General features: G+C 49.8%; 1 protein-coding gene across 25 annotated transcripts in view; it reads right to left on the bottom strand.

The window, feature by feature from the left end:
- Positions 1-1,312: 1,312 nt before the first annotated feature.
- The window catches only part of WDR20 (WD repeat domain 20), an 89,832-nt gene continuing 68,698 nt past the window's right edge, over positions 1,313-22,446 (bottom strand). For 7 of the 25 annotated variants that reach the window (XM_030930160.1, XM_010353625.2, XM_010353628.2 and 4 more), the window contains 2 exons: positions 15,145-16,404; positions 1,313-3,426 (listed from right to left, as the gene is read on the bottom strand). In XM_030930160.1, coding sequence (XP_030786020.1) covers positions 3,343-3,426; positions 15,145-16,404 — 1,344 coding nt within the window. In that variant the 3' untranslated portion in view covers positions 1,313-3,342. Of the gene's footprint in view, positions 3,427-10,035; positions 12,510-15,144; positions 16,405-22,446 lie in introns of those variants that run through there. The other 18 variants (XM_030930163.1, XM_010353627.2, XM_010353629.2 and 15 more) reach the window with 7 other exon arrangements.

The following is a 22,446-nucleotide window of genomic DNA, read 5'->3' as shown; positions in this document are numbered from 1 at the left end:
TCACTGTAGCTGTCTTGGACCCTCCTGGGTTTGGCTTCCTGTGTAACTGACAGCGCCTAGCAATCAGTACTTTAAGATGACAGAAATACCAAAGTACCTAAAATGTGCTAATGTTTTAATACAGAGGTCACTCTGCATGTGTCTAATTTATCCATTCTGATTCTTTCATTTAGAACAGCAAGTCTTAGTGTCTTGTATTTCTCTTTCTAGAAGACTCATACCATAGTTCATGGCCCCATGATCCAGAGGCTCAGGGCCTCTGAGTGGGGCAGGCTGAGAACCCAAGCTGTAACCAATCTCTCCTCTGAAGAAAACTAAACCGAGGGCTCAGCTGATGTGAAGTGTTCTGTGGCTGCATTCATACAAATGGTGAAAATGGAGCATACCTCCCCTCAAAAGCCCGAAATTAAAGACATGCCCCCAATGTAATGTGATCAATTACAGAAATAGGTTTCAGACACTTCATGGTTTAAAGTCTCACAAAATAAAGCTTTCAAAGGATCCGGTTGTATATGATTTTTTAAAAAAATAAACATTCTTCTGCTTGGTAGCTGCACATTCTGTTGCAATTCTAGTAACTCGTTGAGCAGGTGTGGGATGCCCTAGGCTCATAGATGCTCATGAGCTGGTTCAACCAAGTAAGAAAAATCTCAGGTAAGGCTGGGGACGGTGGCTCACACCTGTAATCCCCACACTTTGGGAGGCCAAGGCGGGCGGATCATGAGGTCAGGAGATCGAGACTATCCTGGATAATACGGTGAAACCCCGTCTCTACTGAAAATACAAAAAATTAGCTGGGCGTGATGGCGGGCGCCCATAGTCCCAGATACTCGGGAGGCTGAGGCAGGAGAATGTCATGAACCTGGGAGGCAGAGCTTGCAGTGAGTTGAGATCGCGCCACTGCACTCTAGCCTGGGTGACAGTAAGACTCTGTCTCTTAAAAAAAAAAAAAAAATCAGGCAAACAGTTTGATAAGCTAGTTCATGTTCCACGTTCATACTCACTGTAGAAACTGTTATGTGTGGTCACAGGCTTTCAACGACAAAAGAAGGACTCGAAGCTGTAAGGAAACCTGATCCTGAAACCCTGTGCACACGTGCAGCTGCCCACAGTGGCCACAGACAGGTGAGGCTGCGAGGCAGCCACGGAGCCCAAGCCCTCCTGAGCCGTGTTCTTGAACATCCCGTCTCAAGTGTGACTGACAGGGCTTCTAGTAACACGGGGTGAAAAAGACAAAACAATTCCATACCAACCAGTTCAACCAAAATGTACAGGAAAGACTCAGCCAATTTAACGGAAGATAAACAAGCGGTATATTCAAGATAGTTTTAATATTAATTTTTTTGTGAATTAGAAATATCACTCTTAAATGAAAATTACTAGTGAAGTAACTATTTTCCCCAATTGCAGAATTACATTATTTATACATATAATACAGAGTTGATTGCATTGGAAAATAACAGTATTAAAATAAACATCAACAGGTAAAAAGGGCATCTTCACACCACACCTCAGAGGGCCATGAGTCCTTTATACCCATCTGCAAAGTAACTTTCCACCAGCATTCAACTATTTTTAAGTGCAAACAATTTTTTTAGATCTGTGATTGCAGCATCTGCCTTCCTGAATTACATTAAGTCAGAAAGTAACAATTTTCTGTATGAGTGCATTCAAGGTTGTCTTCTGACCACCTAAGTAAGGTATAGAAAAATCAGTGCAAAAACAGGAAAGCACTATTTATAACAGTTGAATTTCAGGGGATTTCTTGTCCAAGAAACATTCTATTTTACACTATGTATATATGTATATATTATATATATATGAGATTTAATTACATTGAATTTTAGAGTAAAAAGTAAGAAAACTCAATGTCTTTATTTTTTACTGCAGCCCCAAAAGACCGATTTAAAATGGAAACAATTTCTTCGGGTGAGCAGTGGGAGCACGGTGCTGCAGAGTGAGCCGGTCGCCGTCCACACGGCCCTCGTCGACGTCCACCGCCTGAGGTCTGCCGGCTGGCTCGGCTCAGGCGCAGCTGGGGGCTCCTCCTCGTCACTCCCTCAAGTCCAAGTCCCGGGAGGCTGTGCGCACAGCAGTGGGGTCGCTACACTACAGTTCCACCTGGAGAACTGGCCTGGCTTGGGGATGACAATGAACCCTGCAAACAAAGCAGTCTACATTAATCCAGCAAAACACCGGACGGGCCACAGCCACCATGCTCGCCCTCTGCCAGCAGCTCCATGTGGTCATAACTGGTGCTGTTGGTGTGGAGGCCAGTGTGGGAGCAAACCCTCCACTTCATCTATTTAACTCCTATCCAGATCACTGCGTTTGATTCCTAGAGAATTGGAACCCTGCTGGGTGCAATACTGTGGTCTCAACACTGTCCAAGAGAGAGGCGGGCAGGGCTGGCCTTGCCCCTGGGGGAGACAGTGGTTTCTCGGCACCTGAGAACAGGTTCTTCGGAGTTTCACTGACCCAAAGGAACAGGTGCCTCGTGGGAGGTGTTCAGCGCCTTCAGCCAGGGTTGAGCCCAGGGCCCCGCAGTTCTGGACTGCACACCCAGTCCCCAGAGCCAGGGGTTGCCTCCAAACAGAGTTCAGGGACACCTGTGAAAGGGCATTCTCTGCTGGGCGGGTTCTTGCTTTGTTGGGTGGTGCGACCATGGCACCCTCTGGCTGCAGCTGTCCACGTGTGTAGGCCCCACAGGTAGAGACAGGAGGGCCCAGGCCGAGGTGGGGGAAGCCCCAGAACAAAGGAGTCTTGCCATGAGGCTGCGGCTGGGTGTGGAGAACCGATGTGGGGGCCAACCCACCAGGGCCAGCTGGAAGAATAGGGGGGGTGCTTCTGGCTCTTCGGGGCAACTCCTGCTGAGAGGCTCACTGGGGAGGGGGAATCTCATCCAGATTTAGCAAGACAGGCGTGAGCTCAGGTAAACCTAAGAGGGTTTAACTTCCCACACAGCAAAGAGTACTTCTATTTCTTTGCATTTACTATTGGGCGGCAGTTAAATTACATCAAGGTGTGGCATTCGTTTATGAAGAACGTGAAGATGGCGACAGTGCAGCCCCAAAGGTGCACATTTTCAGCTCTGGGAATGCAACTCAGCCTAAACTGTCATGGAAGAAGGCTTCGGCTGATGAGTACTGTTTACAAATGACAGCCTTTAACTGAAGCAAACATTGCTACCTTCTCACACATTGGACTTGTGTGGACACAAACGAGGGTGACAATCTGAAACTGCCCTTCAGCCTCGCCCACACCCTGCTGCAGGAAGCCGGGAAGCAAGCTGTCCCGCTGAAGTCATTTCATCCCGTTTCTTACCTTCCACCTGAAATCTGTTCACCTAGACAAGCTCAGGAAGCAAACGGAATGTGGCAGCTGCCCCTGCTCAGAGTCTATAGGAGCAATTTTCCTCTGGGACCCCTGAAAAGGGACAGAACCCTGTTTGTACTTGTGGAGGACCCCGCAAATGCCCCATACTTCTGGCTCAAACCCATCAAGGCTGGGCAGCAGGTGCCTGACCGCACTTCTGCCACGGACAGTCTGGAGGAAGGAAGCCTCTAGCGCAGGACGCTCTGCCTTCATCACCACGTGCACCGTAAGAAAGTGCTTTCCACAAGCTATGTGGTGTCCAGGTGACAAATCTCCTGAACCAAGAGGCACCTCCCTTCCCCCCAGCCACAGAAAAGTCGTCTACTCCTGGCAGAGGGAGAAAGTGGTGGTGACCCAGCCTGGGGACAGACGGAGAGGGGCCACCTCATCTGGCAGCTACAGTCTCCCTCGCCTTTCACAGAGCGCAAGGTGGAGGCAAGTGCTGCTCCCGGTGTGAGGCAGCCCTACCCACAGGAAGGTGGTGTCCTGTGAACCAATCCTGTGTTCAGTTTAGCTTCCCAGGAGCACATTTAACGACTTAAAAAACAAGTGACAGCCAGCCCTGTGGGAGGCTGAGGTGGGGGGATCACTTAAGCCCAGGAATTTGAGACCAGCCTGGCTAACATGGTGTATTTTTTGTATTCTACTAAAATGGTGTAATCTACTAACATGGTGTAATTTTTGTATTCTACTAAAAATACAAAAATTAGCCGGGTGTGGTGGTGCATGCCTATCATCCCAGCTACTCGGGAGGCTGAGGCAGGAGATGGCTTGAGCCCAGGAGATGCAGGTTGCAATGAGCTACGATCCACTGCACTCCAGCCTGGAGCACAGAGCAAGACCCGTCTCAAAAAATGAAAATAAAAACAAGTGACATTAATTTTAATATTTTCTCTTTTTGGGGGGAGTCTTGCTCTGTTGCCCAGGCTAGAGTGCAATGGGATGATCTTGGCTCGCTGCAAGCCCCACCCCCTGGGTTCAAGCAATTCTCCTGCCTCAGCCTCCCAAGTAGCTGGGACTACAGGTGCCCGCCACCATGCCCAGCTAATTTTTTGTATTTTTAGTAGAGACGGGGTTTCACCGTGTTAGCAGGATGGTCTCGATCTCCTGACCTCGTGATCCACTTGCCTCGGCCTCCCAAAGTGCTGGGATTACAGGCGTGAGCCACCGCGCCCGGCCAATTTTAATATTTTCTTTAACTCAGGATGTTTCATAACATATTCAGCAATACAAAAATTATTAATGACTTTTTTGGTAAGAAGCCTAAGAGGTGTGCTGTGTGGTTGACACGTTACGGCACATTTCAGGTTGGACTGGCCCCGGTTTACATACTCAGTGGCTGCAGGTGGCTCGTGACGGCCATGAGGGACAGCACCCTTCCTTAGACTTCCTCTCACTGAGCGTGAGGCCCTGGAGCAGTGAGGCTGCTTTCCATCCCTCCCAAGGGCGGGCGGATGCTGAGACGCAGAGGTGGTGCAGCCACCAGGCTGCCCGAGCCTGATGTCAGGGGACACGCTGCTTCCACCAGCTGGTCCCTACAAAGCCCTGCCCCTAGAAAGCGACCCAGCCTGAGGGTTGCAGGTAGCTTCCTATTCTCCCATTAGCACAAAACAAATGTACACTCATTCTCCAGTTTCTGCTGGCTAACGCCTTGATGCCAGTTGTGGTGGCAGCTGGGAGCCAACTAGAACCACCCTCAGGCCCTCCACTGTCCCAGTCTCCACTGGGCTCACCTTCCAGAGACACCTTGAATCAACCGCCCTCCGCTCGCCTTCTGTAGTCCATACTGGCATGACGGGGAACGGGGGGTTCCCATTAGCAGGGCAACGGGGAACGGGGGGTTCCCATTAGCAGGGCTTAGCCCTTTTGATGTGAACCCTGGTTAACAATTGTTTCAGAATGGATCACCATGCAGAGAATGCGCCCATGATCAAAACTCAGGGTCCCGCGCTGGAGCACTGAGGAAGCAGGTTGGCCCCCGGTGAAACACCCAAGAGGACCCCAGGGTGCTTGACCAGGGACTCCCCGGAGCACGCCTGTCAGAGCAAAGGGGAGAACGGTGGTCTCTAAGAGGAGTTAACAGGAAGGCGAAGCAAAGACCCCACGGGTCCAGCCTCCAGTTCTCCAGCAGTGAACCCAGCAAGCCCCAGGAGACAGTCCTGCAGGCACAAGCCCTGGAGAGCACTGGGCCTGCTGCGGCCCTGGGTTAGCATGCCCAGAAGCAGGGGGTGTGACACAGGGAGCCCTCCGGGTGGCAGGGAAGGGGCCTTGGCACCCTGCAGGCAGGTGAGGACTTGTGCGAGTCACTGAACCCTTCATCTTGCACCCATCACTTGCTGGAGATGGACTCACTTTGCCGTGATGAACACTGGAGGCACCAGAGGAAAAAATGCCATTCAGAAAAAAATTAAATGAAAAAAAGTCACCTTGTTTCTATCAGTCTGTGATTTAGTCTAAAGATTATCAGGTGGTAGAAGAGGAAGATGAGAAACAGACACCTAGGCCCCCGTGGAAGGATCCAGGCTCCAGCCTCCCTCGAGAGCACAGTGGGAGGCGTGTTTTTAAGTGTGGGGGATCCACTGCCCGTATGTTCATGTCAAACTCCCAGTGACAGGGACCCTGCTGCCCCAGTCTGCTTGCTCTTCAGGAGGGAGTGTGGTTTACCCTGTCCTTCTCTGCTTCCTTTTCATGGGAGAAAAGGGGCAAGGCCCGGCCTGGCCAATGGAGAACCTGGCAAGGGGAGCCCACGCACGCTTCACCTGTCCTCGGCAGCGTGCAGAGCCGCTGGTCTGTGCACCGGAAGCAGGACAGCTGGCAGCTCCAGGCTTTACCAGTTGCCATCAGGCAAAGGAGTTCCCCAGGGAGAATCTGCATGGCGTCCCATCAGCCCCCACGCTGTGAGAGGAACGGGGCAAGCCTTGGCTCTAATACTTAGTCAGCTGCTCCGCTCTCCGCAGAGTCACTGTTTTATTCCTGCTAGAGATTTCAGTTCAAAATTTACTGAATAAAAAATACTCCAGCTCTTGGTTTGGGTTTGATTCTAATTTATAATACTGAGTTAAGAGAATTATGCTTTGTCGCACCAGAATATATAGGAAAAATATTTTGGTTCAAAACAATTTATAATAAGCAGGGCCACGTTCCTGCCCCTGTAGGTGCTGCTCAGACTGCAGATTCTGACAACAAGACAGGACTGTGAGGGCCACAGGCCACATCGGAGAAAGGACATGTCCTGAAGCTCTGTCAGGCCCAGGACGGTCTCCTGGCTCTGGGTTCTGGGAGAGCTTCCCCTTCCGACGCCCACGACCCCTGGCCTGGGAATGTCAGAGAAGACAGAACCTCAAGGAGACAAATGTGGGATGTGAATGAGTGTGTGGGCTGGGCGCCAGCTCATCCCTCATCCACCTGGGACTGCTCAAAACCCTCTCTGGTCATTCAACTCCCAAGGTCACCCTTTCCAACCCAAACAAAAGTGACACGCAGATAGGCCCTGGGACCCGTTTTATTGCAGGCAGGCAGGCAGACCAGCACTTCTCTCCTGAGACTGTGGACAAAGTGCCACAAGACAGAATCTGCTTCTACACAGCCACAACATCCGGGAGCTTGGTGCCAGCTGGCCGGGGTGCTGTGGAGGTCACCTCCACTGGCATCTCCCAGAGGGAGAAGGCCAGCCTTGGCCCTGCACGTAGCCCCTGAGGCTCCAATGCTGGCCTCTGTGGCAGGTGCTCCTGGGGAGAACATGAGTTAAATGTTATTTGCAAAGCAATACCTTTTTAGAGACGGTGCAGGAACCATGAGAACTATGACCAGGCTAGCCTGCTCTCAGAACTAGGACTTCCAGCTCGGAACACACTCCTTAACTGCTCACCTGCAAGACTCCCACCATTCTCATTCCACAGACCACAACAGTAAGGAACCAAAGCAAACGTGGAGAAAGCAGCCATGGTTTATCCACGGCATGCGAAGCCAGTCTCTAGATCACACAAGCGGCACGTGAGCCACAGAGCTGGGGACCCTTGGCACAGCCCAGGGACGCCGGGACCCATCTCGGCCCCAGACTTGCCGTGCAGTCTGGCCTGGGACCTCAGTTGTAGCTGGGCAGTGGATCACGTACCTCTGCCAGCTTTAACCTGTCCACTGACAGGTCACAGTGAGGGGCCACACTTCCGCTGGATGCCACTCAACCTGGCCTCTAATGAGAAAAGCCGCCCAGAGAAAAGGATTGTGCTCTTCAGACATCTGGGGAAAGACCACGCAAATGAAGGACACAACCATTTAAGGGCTCCGCTGTGATCTGAAGGTGGAAGAAAAGCATCAGAGAGAACGTGTGCAAGTCGGGGCCTTCATCGTGATCCCGGTCACTGACGGAGACCAGCACAGGCCCAGGCTGTCACTGGAGGCCCTCCTGCTCCTGGGACCCACTTGGCCCTGCAATCCTCTCTGCTGTGTGGGGCAGGAAAAAGGGACCCCACTTAGTCTCCCTAAAGCCTTTCTAGCTTAACTTAAAGGAGGATTTTGCTCATGCTGCCCCCCCACCTAAAAGGGGAGGCTGGTTTTGGAGGCCACTGACCCTGGAAGGGGTGGTGGGGAGCTGAGAGCCTCTAGGTGGTCTGTTCATCTCCAGAGACCCCTGAGCTCAGAATCCATTAATTCTGACAAGCAGCCACACATGGAGAAATGGCTATTTTTTCTTTAAGACAGAGTCTTGCTCTGTCGCCCAGGCTGGAGTGCAGTGGCGCCATCTCAACTCACTGCAAGCTCTACCTCCTGGGTTCAAGTGATTCTCATGGTGCCTCAGCCTCCCAAGTAGCTGGGACTACAGGTGCATGCCACCAGGCCCCACTAATTTTTGTATTTTTAGTACAGACGGGGTTTTGCCATGATGGCTGGGCTGGTCTCAAACTCCTGGGCTCAGGTGATCCACCCACCTCGGTCTCCCAAAGTGCTGGGATTACAGGTGTGAGCCATCCCGCCCAGCTGAGAACCAGCTATTTTTATTTTTTGGAAGGTACAAACTAGCTATTTTTAAAAGACCAAAATGTCATGGTTTTCTTAAAAACAAAACCAAACAAAACAAAACAAAAACTTGCTGTCAACTTAATAGTCTTTAGGGTTTAAAATCTACTCGGTGCTAGCCGGGGCAACATGGCAAGACCCTATACCTACGGAAATAAAAATACAAAAATTAGCTGAGTTTGGTGGTGTGTGCTTATAGTCCCAGTTAAGAGGCTGAGATGGGAGGATCATTGAGCCCAGGAGGTCAAGGCTTCAGTGAGCCATGTTCATGCTACTGCACTCCAGCCTCGGCAACAGAGTGAGACCCTGTCTCAAAAAACACCAACAAAAACACCCTGTTCGGCGCTAGGAACAGAGCCCTGGAGCGTTCTTGTGGCAGTCGGCAGGCCCCAGGAGGCCGCTTTTGAGAGCTGCAGGTCTGAATGTTGCCTCTGCTTTGGCAGCCCAGACTCAAGACAAAAAGTGCAGACAGGTCAGCACTGGAGGCTCTGCCGAGCTAGCACTCCAGAGACAGCACCACAGGAAGCTTCTGGGAGTTCCCACCCGATGAACGTGCTAGAGGCAGAGCACAGGACTCAGCCGGCTGCCACCATGGAGAGGCAGCTGAGCGGGACCTGGATGTCTCATGACACAGCAGGGACGTGACAATTAAATGGGAGCACAAGGGCCTGATGAAGGGTTGTGTCTCAGGCCAGCTCGCCCTCACTTGTCACACCTCAGGCAGGGGGGCTAGGCCTGCAGGTGCCAGGGCGCAGCTCAGATCAGCTACATAGTCTGTCAAGAGTGAGGGACAGTATTTCATAGTAAGACAATGTAAATCATGAGTTCTTCTCATCCCAAATGGAACGTCGCCCACTGCCCTGTGTAGGAAGCTAACTGCACCGACGATGGGCCTGGTGTCTACAGCAGGACCACCTCACGCCAGCACAAAGCCTTCAGCAAACACTCTTCAAGATGAGGAGAAGGAAAACAATGAACTTCTAGCCAGGAAAAGAGCTCCTACGGAAAGCAGCCTACCTGGGGGTGAGGGGAGGGAGAGCATTAGGACACACACCTCATGCACGCGGGGCTTAAAACCTAGATGACGGGTGGATGGGTGCAGCAAACCAACTTGGCACATGCATACCTATGTGACAAACCTGCACGGTCAGCACATGTATCCCAGAACTTATAGCAAAATAAAACACAGCAGCTTACCGGCCGCTACCTCCTCCACTCTCCCAGCTGCCGGCTGCGTGGCTGGACAGAATGTCGGATGTCCAGCATCCGGGATCGTGAGTCCATGTCACCAAAGCCAGCTCATGGCCCAAGAAGACTTCAGAACGTCCGCATTCTCACTAAACAGAAGCCTCTACACAGCTCAGCCAAAACGCCAATCAACAGTCCTTCTCCCGGACTGGAGTTGGCACAGACGAGGACCACATAAAATGGGTTCTAGGACGCAGAACATTTCATCGAGTACGCTGCCAACTATGAGAAACAGTCAGCTTCAGTAAGAGGGAGCAATTCCGGTGGCTGGCTGTTCTATGAACATTAACAAGGCCCTTAATTTTACAACATTTAAAAACTTTTCTTGTTTTGGTTCACTGGGATTTTTAAAGCTTAGATGTGAAAATGACTACCGAAAACTACCTACATGTACAGTTCACTCACACACGTTTATTTAATGTCAATATACAGAGGACAGCCCCACAGTACTTCAGAATATCAAGTATGTAGGAAATGTAGTAAGTCTCGTTAGCTGTGACAGTGACAAGGGAACAGCCAAAAAACAAAGCCGTGAAACAGAAACATGATTTCCTTAAAATTATAAAATAACAATACTGATATTAAAGCTTCATTAATTATTGCAACAGTTAAGAATTTAATTTACCAATATTTCATGTTAGGAAGGCTCTTTATGAAATTTATTCAACTTGTCAAGAAATTAGATGAAAATATAAAAAAGGAAATACATGTGAATTTTACTTTTGATTTTCACTCAAAATACCCATACAATTTTATACAGTGTCGCCTAACATAACAATCTTTAATAAACTCAAGTATACAGAAATGATAAAAATGCAGGAAATTTTTCTTTGACACTTTCAAATGAAGGGGTAGTAATTTATGACACAAAGTTCATGTAACAGATGCAGAAACGAATTAAAAAACATCAGTGACACAGTTTCCCTCTTCTGGAGGGCACGTTCTTAGTTTGTAACTAGGCTCTGAGTTTCAAAGGTAACAGCTGAATAGAGTGCTTTTAAATATAAAGCCACAGACTTCACTTCTGCCAGACTCATGTCTCCTCCCTCTGGGACATCACTTGGGGTCACTGTGGTGTGCACACCTTGTTAACTTAAAGCAACACAGGACAGTCCCAATCAGCCCGTGGCGAAGGGCGTGCTCCAGACAAGGAGGCCTGCAGGTTGCCGCCAGGGCGGCAGACTATCAACCTTCACCTTTGTCACCCAGACCAGACTGGAGGCGGTGTCTCCAGGTCACCCGACCCCTACCCACTCACGTGGAGGTTCTTCACTGCTAAGGAGGGAACCCTCAGCCGAGGGCACACCGACCGTCATGGTGCAACCCCAGAGTCAGAGGCCAATCCCTCCCCCATCCAGCGGCGCTGGAGGCAGGGCAGGGCCGCTGGATCCCCCGCCAAGCCCTCACCCACAGAGCTGGACGCCAGACGCTGTGTTCCATGAATCCTTTCCCAGAAAATCCACAGGTGAACTGCTTCCAGTTCTTCCTTGGGCAGTCACACAGGCATGAGGTGGCGCTTGGGTTTCCGTGGATCCCTTCTCCAGCCGCCCGCAACCCCTAGGCTTTCTCCTTCTCACACTTTGAGCTCACTCAGCAAAGAAAGGAAATGTCTCCCTCCCAGGCAAGAGGTGATGAGGACCTTGTACTCAGGCAACATCAGCACTGATTTCATACTTCACAATTTCTTTAATATTTAAAATGAACCCCAGGAAGTGGAGGGAATGGGGAGAAACGGCTGCCTGGCCACATGCCAGGGCCCTGGGGGTGAAGTCAGCCAGTGGAGAGCCCTGGGCCCCGACCGGAGGGTGTCCTCACCCAAAAAATCCCATCCTGTCACTGCAATTCTTCCTCAGAATTCCCGAATGCCTTTAAGACAAGAATCATTGTGATAGCTCCTTTCTGATTCTCCACGCCTCCATTTTTAAGGCATTTGCCCTCAGTCCGCAGTTAAGGGTTCACAGGAGAACACTTCCAAATTGCTGGAAGGTTCAATCAGCACAAAAGAGAAATGAGATCCTTTACCAGGATTTAAGCAAATTTCGACCCCAAGGTTATTGGTTATTTGTAAAGTGTCTACTCCTGCACATGAATTTGCTTTTAAAAGAAGGCAAGCTTTTCCAAAGGCTCCCTTCTCCAGGCCTCTGGGGGAATTTTATTTCCCCTTCTGAATACGAAAAAAGCCTCAGAGAAAGGCTCCAGGACTGCCGGCGGTGTTTGGACGCCTGCCCCATCAGTCACGGCACAAACCTGGCTTCTTGAATTCTGGTGAAAAAGGCCAACCCGAGTAGTTAGGTAAGTAGAGGCTCCCCTGGCCCTGGCCTGGCCCCTTCAGAAGGCGTCTGACAGCGCCCAGGGCCCAGCTCACCCCCTTGCCGGGTGGGAGTGGGATTCTCCGGCCACACAGCACGCACCTGACTTTCATCCGAGCTTTTCATCTCTGTGGTACACGCTGGAACAGTGATGCTGACTGAGTAGTTAACAGCCTCTTCTTGCCAAATGCTGTGTTTTATTCCAGAGATTAGGTTAGAAAAGATATTCTTGCTCATAATAATGTTTAGGCTGAAAAACTGAAAAATTTCAATGAGGAAGCTCAAAGTTTGGTGAGAAAAATACAAATATTTTCCCCAAATTTCTCTTAGGGTTAGCAGCACGCGTTGTACCTTACACACCTGATATGAGGAACCACCGGTGCCACCCCTCCCCGGCCCTCCCCAGGTCTGCGGGAGCCATTACTCCGAAGCACAGCCGAGGAGGAGGGCGCTTCCCCGCCTCTCTCCAGTGCCCTCTTCTCAAGCTGTCGGGCACCTTTAGTTCTGGTCTTGGAGAACACCTTGCATCCTGTCCTCCTGCCTGCAGAAGTGCTCTGCCGGCTGTCAAAGAAAGGGGCAGCAGTCAGAGGGGCAGAGTGGATGCAGAGTGATGTCACCCTGCAGGGCCTGGGCCAGCCTGGGCTGAGCCAGGGGTCGGGACATGCAGTCAAAGGCAGCCCCTCCCTAGGCTGGCACAGTGCTCTCCAGTGGGCTCTGAACCCACTGGAGACCCACGGAGACACAATGAAGGGGCCCCAGACAAGGTACCAGACAGACATTAAGGACAGTACACTCCTTGGCAAAAACTGGAAGAAAAAGATTGTGATCAAGCCCCAAATCCCAAACTGACAGTATCATAGTGTTTAAAACTGGAGGTGGGAGACAGACACACACACAGGCCTCCATACTAGATAGCACATTTCAGAGTTGTTTTTAAAGGAAACATAACCTCCTCCTCTTGCCTCTCCCACCCCTGGTTCCTATCAGCAAACGACTCCTAAGTCACCTGTCAGTCAGTGTACCCCTGTAATCCCTCTTTCATCCCAGCCACTGCGACTGAGAATGATAAAGAGCGGGGAGAAATCAGAGTGCCCAGTCGGTCACGCTGGTGCCTCGGGCCACACCCCCACGGCTTCCCTGGCCGTGGGACACACCTTCAGAACCGCAAGGTCGCCATAATGTCACCATAAATGCTACTTACCTGGGATCAGCCACTCTATTTAGGCCAAATACTAAGTCCTGAATTTTGAAACTGCATACTCAATGCCTCAGAAGCATTTGAAACTGAATGTTTACAACTATGTAGGTGCATAAAATTGCACATGGAGGGTTCATTACTAATCTCTCCACATGACCCAATCTGGCCTCCAAAGCGGAAGCTGTCCACAGGGATGGCTGTCATGGCTACCTTAGATCAGTTCACCTTTAGGAACAAAGGCCTGTATTCCACAGGTAGAGAGGATGCGAACATTCCTAGAAGTGGTGCTCAGGGATGTGAAAGGCACAGACAGGCGAGATGCACCTGAAGGCTGCTGTGGTTCCCAGGTGGCAGCATGCTGCCATGCCATCGCACTGAACAGAAACCACTGCGTTAAGGCCCACGATGGGCACAGGGTGGATGGCTCCACTGTGACAGGTTTGCTGATGGGAAGCAGGCCTGGGGACCTGGCCCGGCTTTCCTGGGAGGGCTGCACTAAGAGCACAGGGAGCTGCTGCTCCAGCTACCCGGGTCTTTCCATGGCAGAGAAAGAAGAGCCACCAGGTCTTCGCTTTGCAGAATCATATTCACTACGCAAACCAGTATCACTGATCGTTCTCTCTATTTAATTACAAAGGTGTGCAAACCAGAAAAACCTCAATGTGCAAAATGAGTTAACAAGGAAGATAACCACCATCTTGACACGGAACATACAGTCCAAGGGGCCATCTCACCCACTGTGAAAACCGGCATTTGAAAAGCAGCTCCCTGTGCAGCAGCAGAGAGTGAGGGTGAAAGGCTGCGATCTCCAAGGCGGCAGCAGAGCCTCCACTGCCGAGGAAGCCACAGGCCACCAGGCCTCGGGCTGAGGCGCTGGGGTGGGAGCCACTGAGGACGAAGCCTAAGCACATGGCCAGCGACGGCATCCCAAGAGTAATCCCGGAACCACAGCTGCCATCCAAGAACAAGGAAAGGGGAAATCTGCACTTGCGCTTCCTCCGGGGGGTGGGGGGACTAAGTCCAAACAAGGGCCATGTAAGGGAGACGTCAGAAGCCCTGGGGGTCTCACAGAGCGGAGGAGTCACGTGCCTTTCTGACCCAATCCCCCTCCCCCACCGCACCTCCCCCCAGCAAAAAACCAAAAAATTCCTTTTCCCTTGTTGGGAAAACACACAAGCAAAGTGCATCTGACATAAAAGGTCTTCGCTTATGTGGCAAGAGGCACTTCTGCAACGCTGTTGGCGTCCTCAGCCCGCAGCTCCTACGAACTGTCCGGGCTCTGAGTGAGGTGGGTATTTTATGCACAGAATCTCAATCAAAGTGCTACAAACTGCTTCTTTGAAAAAAGATGTTTATTAAACAACTTTAATTGTCATAAAATGACTAAAATGGGTTTTAAAAATTAAGGCTCTTCTCTTTCTGTGGATTGCCAGAACAATGTAAAAATAATATCAATCAACCCTGCGAAACTTTTTGTTCCTAAAGTTAAATTTCATAGATTGCTAAACATTTTATGATTAAGATAAAAAATTGGACTATAAATGACAATTCATGGCCATCTGTGCTGAACACACACTGATCAGGTGTACAATATTCTAATTGAGTAGTTAAGCAAAAATATTCCAGTTAAAGCATAAATTTTAATTTCAGCATTTTAAAGTCATTGTTTCCCCACACGGTCATGATTTTCCTAAAATTGAAATAGTCTAATACAGGAGCACTAACCTTGGGACTCTATATACTCCCAGGAGGATGACTGACTTGGCTGGCAATTAGTTTGATTATATTTTTTTAAATGCTCTAAGGTAAATTATCAAATGATTCAGAATTACATGGCATGCAGTATCCAAAATTATGGCTCTGATGCATTTAGATTTACATTAAGAATAAGAAGTGTCATTCACATTCATTGTACACCCCACCCCTCCCACGGGAAAAAAAAAAGTCACTACCTATTCAAGTTCTAGATCTGGTGCAGCATTAAGGATTAAAACTTACCACTTTACCAGGCCTTCCCCATGTGCAAATAAATCCCTCCTGACAAGCAGTGACTATACAGTCTTCAAGAAATATTAGTACAGTCAGTCTTTCATGTGCTATCTTTTTACATATCAGCGGCTCTAACAAGGGAACGTCTTCCATTCGAGGACACAGGGGCGTTCCCAGAGTTTTAGCAGGGTCCGTTTTGGTTTTGGTAACTAGATTCAGTTTGTCGCTGCTCTTGCTAGAAATGTGTCCCATGCTATGATTTCGCTTGTGATCTTTCTCGTGGTGCCTCTCCTTCCGGTCATGCAGTGAAAGTGTTGCAAATTTGCTGACCCCAGAAGCAATGGCCCCGTCCATGACACTGCTTTTGCTGCCAGCATTTGAGACTGCTGAATGTGGAAGGCTGTTGGACCGTGGCAGAGGAGGTGGCACAGAGTTCCCGGGGGTTGTAACACTGTTCCCATTGCTTCCAGCAGGAGGACTCGTGGCATTCATGACATTTGTGTGTGTCCTTGCTCTTGAGAGGGGTTGGTGAGGGAAAAGGATATCTTCTGTGAGGTCCCATAAACAGAGCTGTGTGTCCTGGCCCACGGAACCAAACCGATACGTGACACTTACGGGGCGGCTGTCTGTAGAGTTCCGTTTGGAGAGCCGGGACTGTGTACTATTTGCTCGATCTCTGCCAAAATGAAGAAGGTCTTGGAAGTCCTCGTCGCTGCCACTAAACTCCATAGGGTCACCTTCTTCTACGCTAGTGGTATAAGGGTCAAATGCTACGACACTGACCCAGGACTTGTGCCCATGGCCTCTGGCTATTACTCGGCAGTCTACAAAGGACCAGACTGTCACCAAGTCGTCCTCACCACCTGTCACGATGTACTTGCCATCCGGGCTCCAGCACACACACAGCAAGCCCCCAAAGTAGCTTTTCATCGTACCGTGCAGCTCCACTGAGTCAAAGTTGAACACCCGCAGAAACCCATCCTGGCTCACGCACGCTAAGAACTTGCCATCTGGGGAGAAAGCAAACTCGTTGAGGGCCCCCTCGCCCACCGTCCACTTAAGGAGAGGGTTCCTCGTGGATTTGCTCTTGCAAGTGTGCACGGCAAAGCTCTCTCCCTGCTTCAGAAGCTGGTAGTGGGGGGCTGTGGTGCCACAAGTGTGCTCCACATTATATAAGTACATGTTCCCACTCGAGTGGGCTACTAGGAAAAGGCTTTCCGAACCGGGAACCCATTTGACACAGGTAACTCGTGACTTGTCTATTAGTCTCTGTGAAGACAAAGGAGAACAAGTTAGCACAATGGGGAAGTCTCCAAGGTCTACTTTTGCAGCAAGAACACGTGTGTGCTTTCCGGTAGGAGGGGCAAGTCCATCCAGGCCTCCACATTTTACCCTGCAGTCAGCCAAGCCAGCAAGGAGCATTTTGGCCTTTTTGGAGTAATTTAGAATTACTTTCTAAAATCGGTGTTAGGCTGAGGGAGTCAGGCAGCCAACAAATATTTGCAGAGGGGCCACAAAGTGTCAGACGCTATGCCAGGCCCAGGATTCACTGCAGAGGGAACAGCCCTGCTGGGATCTTTCTTCCTTAACAGTAGGAGTGTCTGAATCTGGGGGATCTGGGGGTCACTGCATCTACATGTGGCATCCCCTCTGTGATGACCCGCAGGTAAAGTCTCTGAGTCTTCACAGCCAGGAGAGTTCTGTGTCACCCTAACGGGTTTCTCTGCATTTACTGTCACTGTAAGTCATGGGCTGGCTCCATCTGCCCCTCTGCTCTGGCGGCTTGAGGGTGGGGAGTGAAATCCGCAGCCCACGGCTGGCAGCACACACAACTCCAAAACAGAGCCTGGGCCCACCGAGGCCACCTCACTCCCACGCACCACCCCATGTGCATCTCCATAAGCACCTCCTCGAAAGCCTCTCTGCTGGCGTTGAGAGAGTACACTGACGATTCATTCGGGAGCGTGTGTCTCATCGCCATCACTCTGCTCCATGCTAACTTTGGACCCCTGACCGACATGTTTCTTTAACAGGCATATGTCAGTAGTCTTGCCTTTAAAACCCAAATAACAAAGGGTAAAAATATCCAACCCACCCCACCAAAGGCACAAGTCTCTTTCCCTGCTTGCCAACCAATCCTGCGATGGGGACTGCCAGTGCAACAGCTTCCACAGGGACGGTCCCTTTCCAGACCGTCTGAGCGCAAAATCACATCACCAGAACGCATCCAGAAGTTCCAAGACTCCCAAGTTCTACCTAGAAACTCCTACTGCCAAATGCTCTCTACTGCACCATCTCCCCAGTCACAGTGTCCCTTTAGAAGCCCAGCAGCCCCAGGTAAGTTGAACACCACCACTTCACCCAACAGGCGGGGAGTTCCTGGCTCAAGTCCCAGAGGGGTACTGGGCACACAGGGGCACAATCTGCCAAGAAGCATGCCGACTTGTGCCTAGGTGGCTTTGAGGCCATGTGTGCTACATCTTTACAGAGAATTACAAAAGTAAGACGACCTGATTTTTAAAAGAACGGCTGGAAAAGAAATTAATGAGCCATGCAAGCTCACTGCATGAACATGAGACCCTAGAAGGCAGGTTGCTAACAAATGACCCCAGGCAGGAAGAATGGAGGCTTGAACGCCACACAGCATGCGGGCCCAGGGCTGGGAACCATGCGTTGGGCAAAGGTGACTCAGCAGCAGGTGTCCCTGCTTACTGCTGTAAAATGGCATGGCAGGCCCTCTTAAATTAATAGGCACATTGCAAGCCAGCCTTGGGGACACAGCCGATATTTTCATCCCCCACCTCTTTACCCTCCTGTCTGGTGACCTACCTATAAACAGCACGTGACCTGCACTAATGCCAACAACCTAAAAACCTAGCGCTGCTCTGGCAGGATTTCCATTAGACCTTTGTGCAACTTTTTCAGCAAGGGGTTAGAGAGAGAATGTACATGGCCAGAGCAGGGCTTTTGTTTGGTGGTAGAGGGAGGTGCAAGGATGATGGTGATGGTGAACGGTGGGTTAAGAGGCCTCCACTCCCCCATCACAGCTCTGCCAGACCTTGCTGTGCCCACCGGGCCCAGGCTACCCCAGCACTCTTGATTCCACAAACACTACTGTACCTGATCACCCAGGGCCTAAGGGTGTCCACAGCTCACTCCATCACTGGCCTTGTCAGGCAGGCCTACACCAGCTAACTCAGGCCTGGGGAGCCAGACTGCTGTCCTGATTTTGGTACAGTGGCTCCCAATTCCTACACCTTACATTTCACCAGAACCAAATCAAATCCCAGTTTTTCTAGGATCACTTCATTGTTACTCTATTTACCATGTGTGGAGAAATTTAAGGACATAAAAACTTCTAGCAGCATGGTTAGGAGTAAATTTTATTCTGGGCCTTAAAAAAAGCAACAAAAAACTGCATGAGAACTCAAAAATGAATATTATCAAGTAAAAACAGTATTGCTTTGCAATGGTGAGGTATGAACAGTTATAGCACCATTAAAAATAAATGTTACTGCAATAACAAAACACATTAAAAACCTTCACTCCTGTATTAAAAAGTTGCACTGTGGCCGGGCATGGTGGCTCACGCCTATAATCCCAGCACTTTGGGAGGCCGAGGAGGGTGGATCACTTTAGGTCTGGAGTTCGAGACCAGCCTGGCCAACATGGTGAAACCCTGTCTCTACTAAAAATACAAAAATTAGCTGGGCGTGGTCGTGCACAACTGTAATCTCAGTTGCTCTGGAGGCTGAGGCAGGAGAATCACTTGAACCCGGGAGGCAGTGGTTGCATGCAGTGAGCCAAGATCGTGTCATTGCATTCCAGCCTGGGCAACAAAGTCAGACTCCGTCTCAAAAAAAAAAAAAAAGGGTGCACTGAGACTACCCTAAGTAGACATGTGGATGTAACTTACAGATAACATCCTGTGCCAATTTACTTCAGTCCTCCTCTGGGGGCCTAATTAAACATTACTGTTACACACTGGCAATGGCGGACTGAGCACACCAGTTTAAGCAACCGCAGACCAAAAAAGGGACCTTGGATCCACCTACTTTGTGGTAAGGGTTTCTCACTTGCCTTACCCACTGGTTTTCTCTGTCAATCATGTGCCTGACGGCAGGGAAAATGTGTGCTTCTCTGGGGGCGCCCTGTGTCTCAGCAATATCAGGGTGAGTGGCAGGCAGACATCAATGTCTGTGGGCAGCAACAGCGGCGGTGCTGGCCTTCACTTCCAATCGGTGTCTACTGTGGGTGCCAGCCACTGGCAGAGGCTTACACCCAAGCTCTCTAAGCCTCAAAATGACTTTGCAAGATACGTTTTTTGTGTGAATAGGTGATACACTAATAATTCACATAAAAGTATACAGTAGAAAGCCTCACTCACATTCTTCTCCTCCATTCCAGACCCTCTGTCCTGAGTCACTGTACTAGCTTCTCATCTCTCTCCAGTGTCTTTGTGCGTGTACAAGGCAAATATGAATACGCATTTATCCAATCTTCTTTTTCACACCAAAGGAAGCATACTATGCACTGTCTTACCTCTGCTTTCTCATTCTCATTCCATATCTTTTTTTTTTTTTTTGAGACAGGGTCTCGCTCTGTCACCGAGGCTGGAGTGCAGTGGTGTAATCACAGCTCACTGCAGCCTTGACCTCCCAGGTTGAAGCAATCCTCCCATCTCAGCCTCCTGAGTAGCTGGTGCTACAGGTGAGTGTCACTACACCCGGCTGATTAAAAATTTTTTTTTTTTTTGTAAATACAGGGTGTTGCTATGTCGTCCAGGCTGGTGGCAAACTCCTGGCTTCGGGAGCAAAGCAATCCTCCTGCCTTGGCTTCTCAAAGTGCTGGGATTAAAGGCGTGAGCCACCATGCCCAGCCTCCTAGTGTATTTGTACATCAGTCTGTATGCGCACAAAGATGGCATACTCACTCTTTTCTAAAGCTGTGGAGTATTCAACTGTTTGGATAAACTGTGGTTTACTGTGGAAGTGTCTCTCTGATGGACATCTATGTAGCAATGAATGCCCTTGCACACACGCACTTTTCACATGTGTGAGTATGCACCTACAGGATAAACTCCCAGTGGAGTAACTGAGCCAAAAGATATATACATTTATGATTTTTACAGATGTTAGCAAATTGCCTCGCATGGAAAATGGAAAATGCCATCGTGCCTATCTCCCTACAGGAAGGTAGGGATTGTTGCCATATTATCCATGAGAAAATAGAAACTTAGGTCAAGAAACTTGGCCGAAGTCCCATCCACCCACCCATCCATCCATCCATCCATCCAGTATTGAGTGCATACCATATGCCAGGCACTGATACAACATAAATTAAAACAGGCATCTTTCCCTCATGAAATTGAGGCTCAAGTGGGAAGAGAAGACAAGTGGAATGTATGTGATCTGATGATGATAAGTGCTGTGGAGAAAAACCAACCAGGGAGAGAAGAGAAAGTGCTGGGGAGGAGGGGACTTTAGTGATTTCAATGTTGAATAGGATGGCCAAGAAAGGCCTCTTCCTCTGCTGGTGGTGGACAACTGAGCAAGACAGAAGGACAGAAAGCAAATATCAGGCTGACAGGATGTTTGGGGAGGTGTACCCCCACAGAGAACAACTTCAAGGGCTCCGAGGTGGAGAGACACAGCAGAACCAGTGCCAGGGGAACAGATGGGCCCATCAGACCCCAGAGCGAGCACGCTGTCTCCCGTTCCACAGACACACATCACCTGGCTCCGAAGACCAGCCTGCAGGGCCACTCTCAAGCGTTCTCACGAACAGGGCATCAGCCTGTCTCAGACCCCAGGCCAGCGTGGGAAGCACAGTCATTGAACTCACATGACTCTGGCTTATTTGGATTGGGTTTAACAAAAGAGGAAGAGAACAGAATGCATTTTTCTCCTGTTTTTCAAATTAAGAAAAAGAAATACCTAGAACATTTAATTAATATAAGAATAAAAACTATGCAGTCTAGTTTCTGCACTATAAGATATATTTTTGTTTCAGAAAAAGTCTAGTTAAAAAAAAAATCTTAAGGCCGGGCGCGGTGGCTCAAGCCTGTAATCCCAGCACTTTGGGAGGCCGAGACGGGCGGATCACGAGGTCAGGAGATCGAGACCATCCTGGCTAACATGGTGAAACCCCGTCTCTACTAAAAAAATACAAAAAACTAGCCGGGCGAGGTGGCGGGCGCCCGTAGTCCCAGCTATTCGGGAGGCTGAGGCAGGAGAATGGCGTAAACCCAGGAGGCGGAGCTTGCAGTGAGCTGAGATCCGGCCACTGCGCTCCAGCCTGGGTGACAGAGTGAGACTCCATCTCAAAAAAAAAAAAAAAAAAAAAAAACCTTAGTCAGTGCTCAATGTTAAGTAATGGAATTCCCTGTTGAGCTTGAATTCTCCAGTGTCAATGGGGCCTTGATCTGGCTGAGGATGCTGACAAATACCCGAGGCAGAACTCTGGTCCCTCTGGAGGGATGGGGTTTCGGGGGTGGGCAGGGAGGTAGGAGTGGCAGGAGCACCGGGGCCACGCGCCAAGGAAAAGCTCAGCCAATGCAGCAGGCCAAGGGGGTGGGGTCCCAGGCCATGTGTGGCATCTGTCTCGGCTGCAGCACATGAGCAGGGAGGGGGATTTGGTCTGGAGTTGTGAGCTGGGACTCAGGCTGTGGCTGTGAAGTCCAAAGCTAAAGGGCTTCGGCTGGGACCCTGACGCTTGCACTGCCCAGTCCCACAGCACTGGCCTCAAGTGGAATGTGCTGTCAGTGTAAACATACATACACAGGGTTCTAAAAATGTGGTATGAAAAAAAGAATGTCAATGACCTCATTTATAGTTTTTATACTGGTTATACACTGAAATAATATTTTGGATATATAGATATGATACAATATTTTCTTAAAATTAATTTCACCTCGTTTTACTTTTTTAATGTGATAATTAGAAAATTTAAATTTGCACACGTGGCTGGCACTGTATTTCTACTGGAGATGCTGCTGCAGACGGTGGAGGCACAGACAGTTTCTAGAAAGGGAAGTGGCAGAATAACATGAAATCCCCCAGCAGTAGGTGCAGAATGCAAGGTGGGGTGGGGGTGATGAGGAACCAGTTAGGAGGCTATGACAACTGTCCATGCCATGGACAAAGAGGTCTTAAACTTGACCAGGGGCAGTGTGGCAGAATGTGGCTGGGTGGAGGGCAAGATGGAAAGCGGGGGTGTGTAAAGACCTCTGGGTTTTGCCCAGTATGCGGCTAGAAAGGTCTGCGGCTAATAAATATGACCACAAATGTCACAGAAATTGGCTGCGAAGAG

This window comes from Rhinopithecus roxellana, chromosome 5, assembly GCF_007565055.1.
Source record: "Rhinopithecus roxellana isolate Shanxi Qingling chromosome 5, ASM756505v1, whole genome shotgun sequence".
Classification (NCBI taxonomy): domain Eukaryota; kingdom Metazoa; phylum Chordata; class Mammalia; order Primates; family Cercopithecidae; genus Rhinopithecus; species Rhinopithecus roxellana.
The sequence above is the reverse complement of the archived record's forward strand: the minus strand, read 5'-3'. Positions and strand labels throughout refer to the sequence as shown.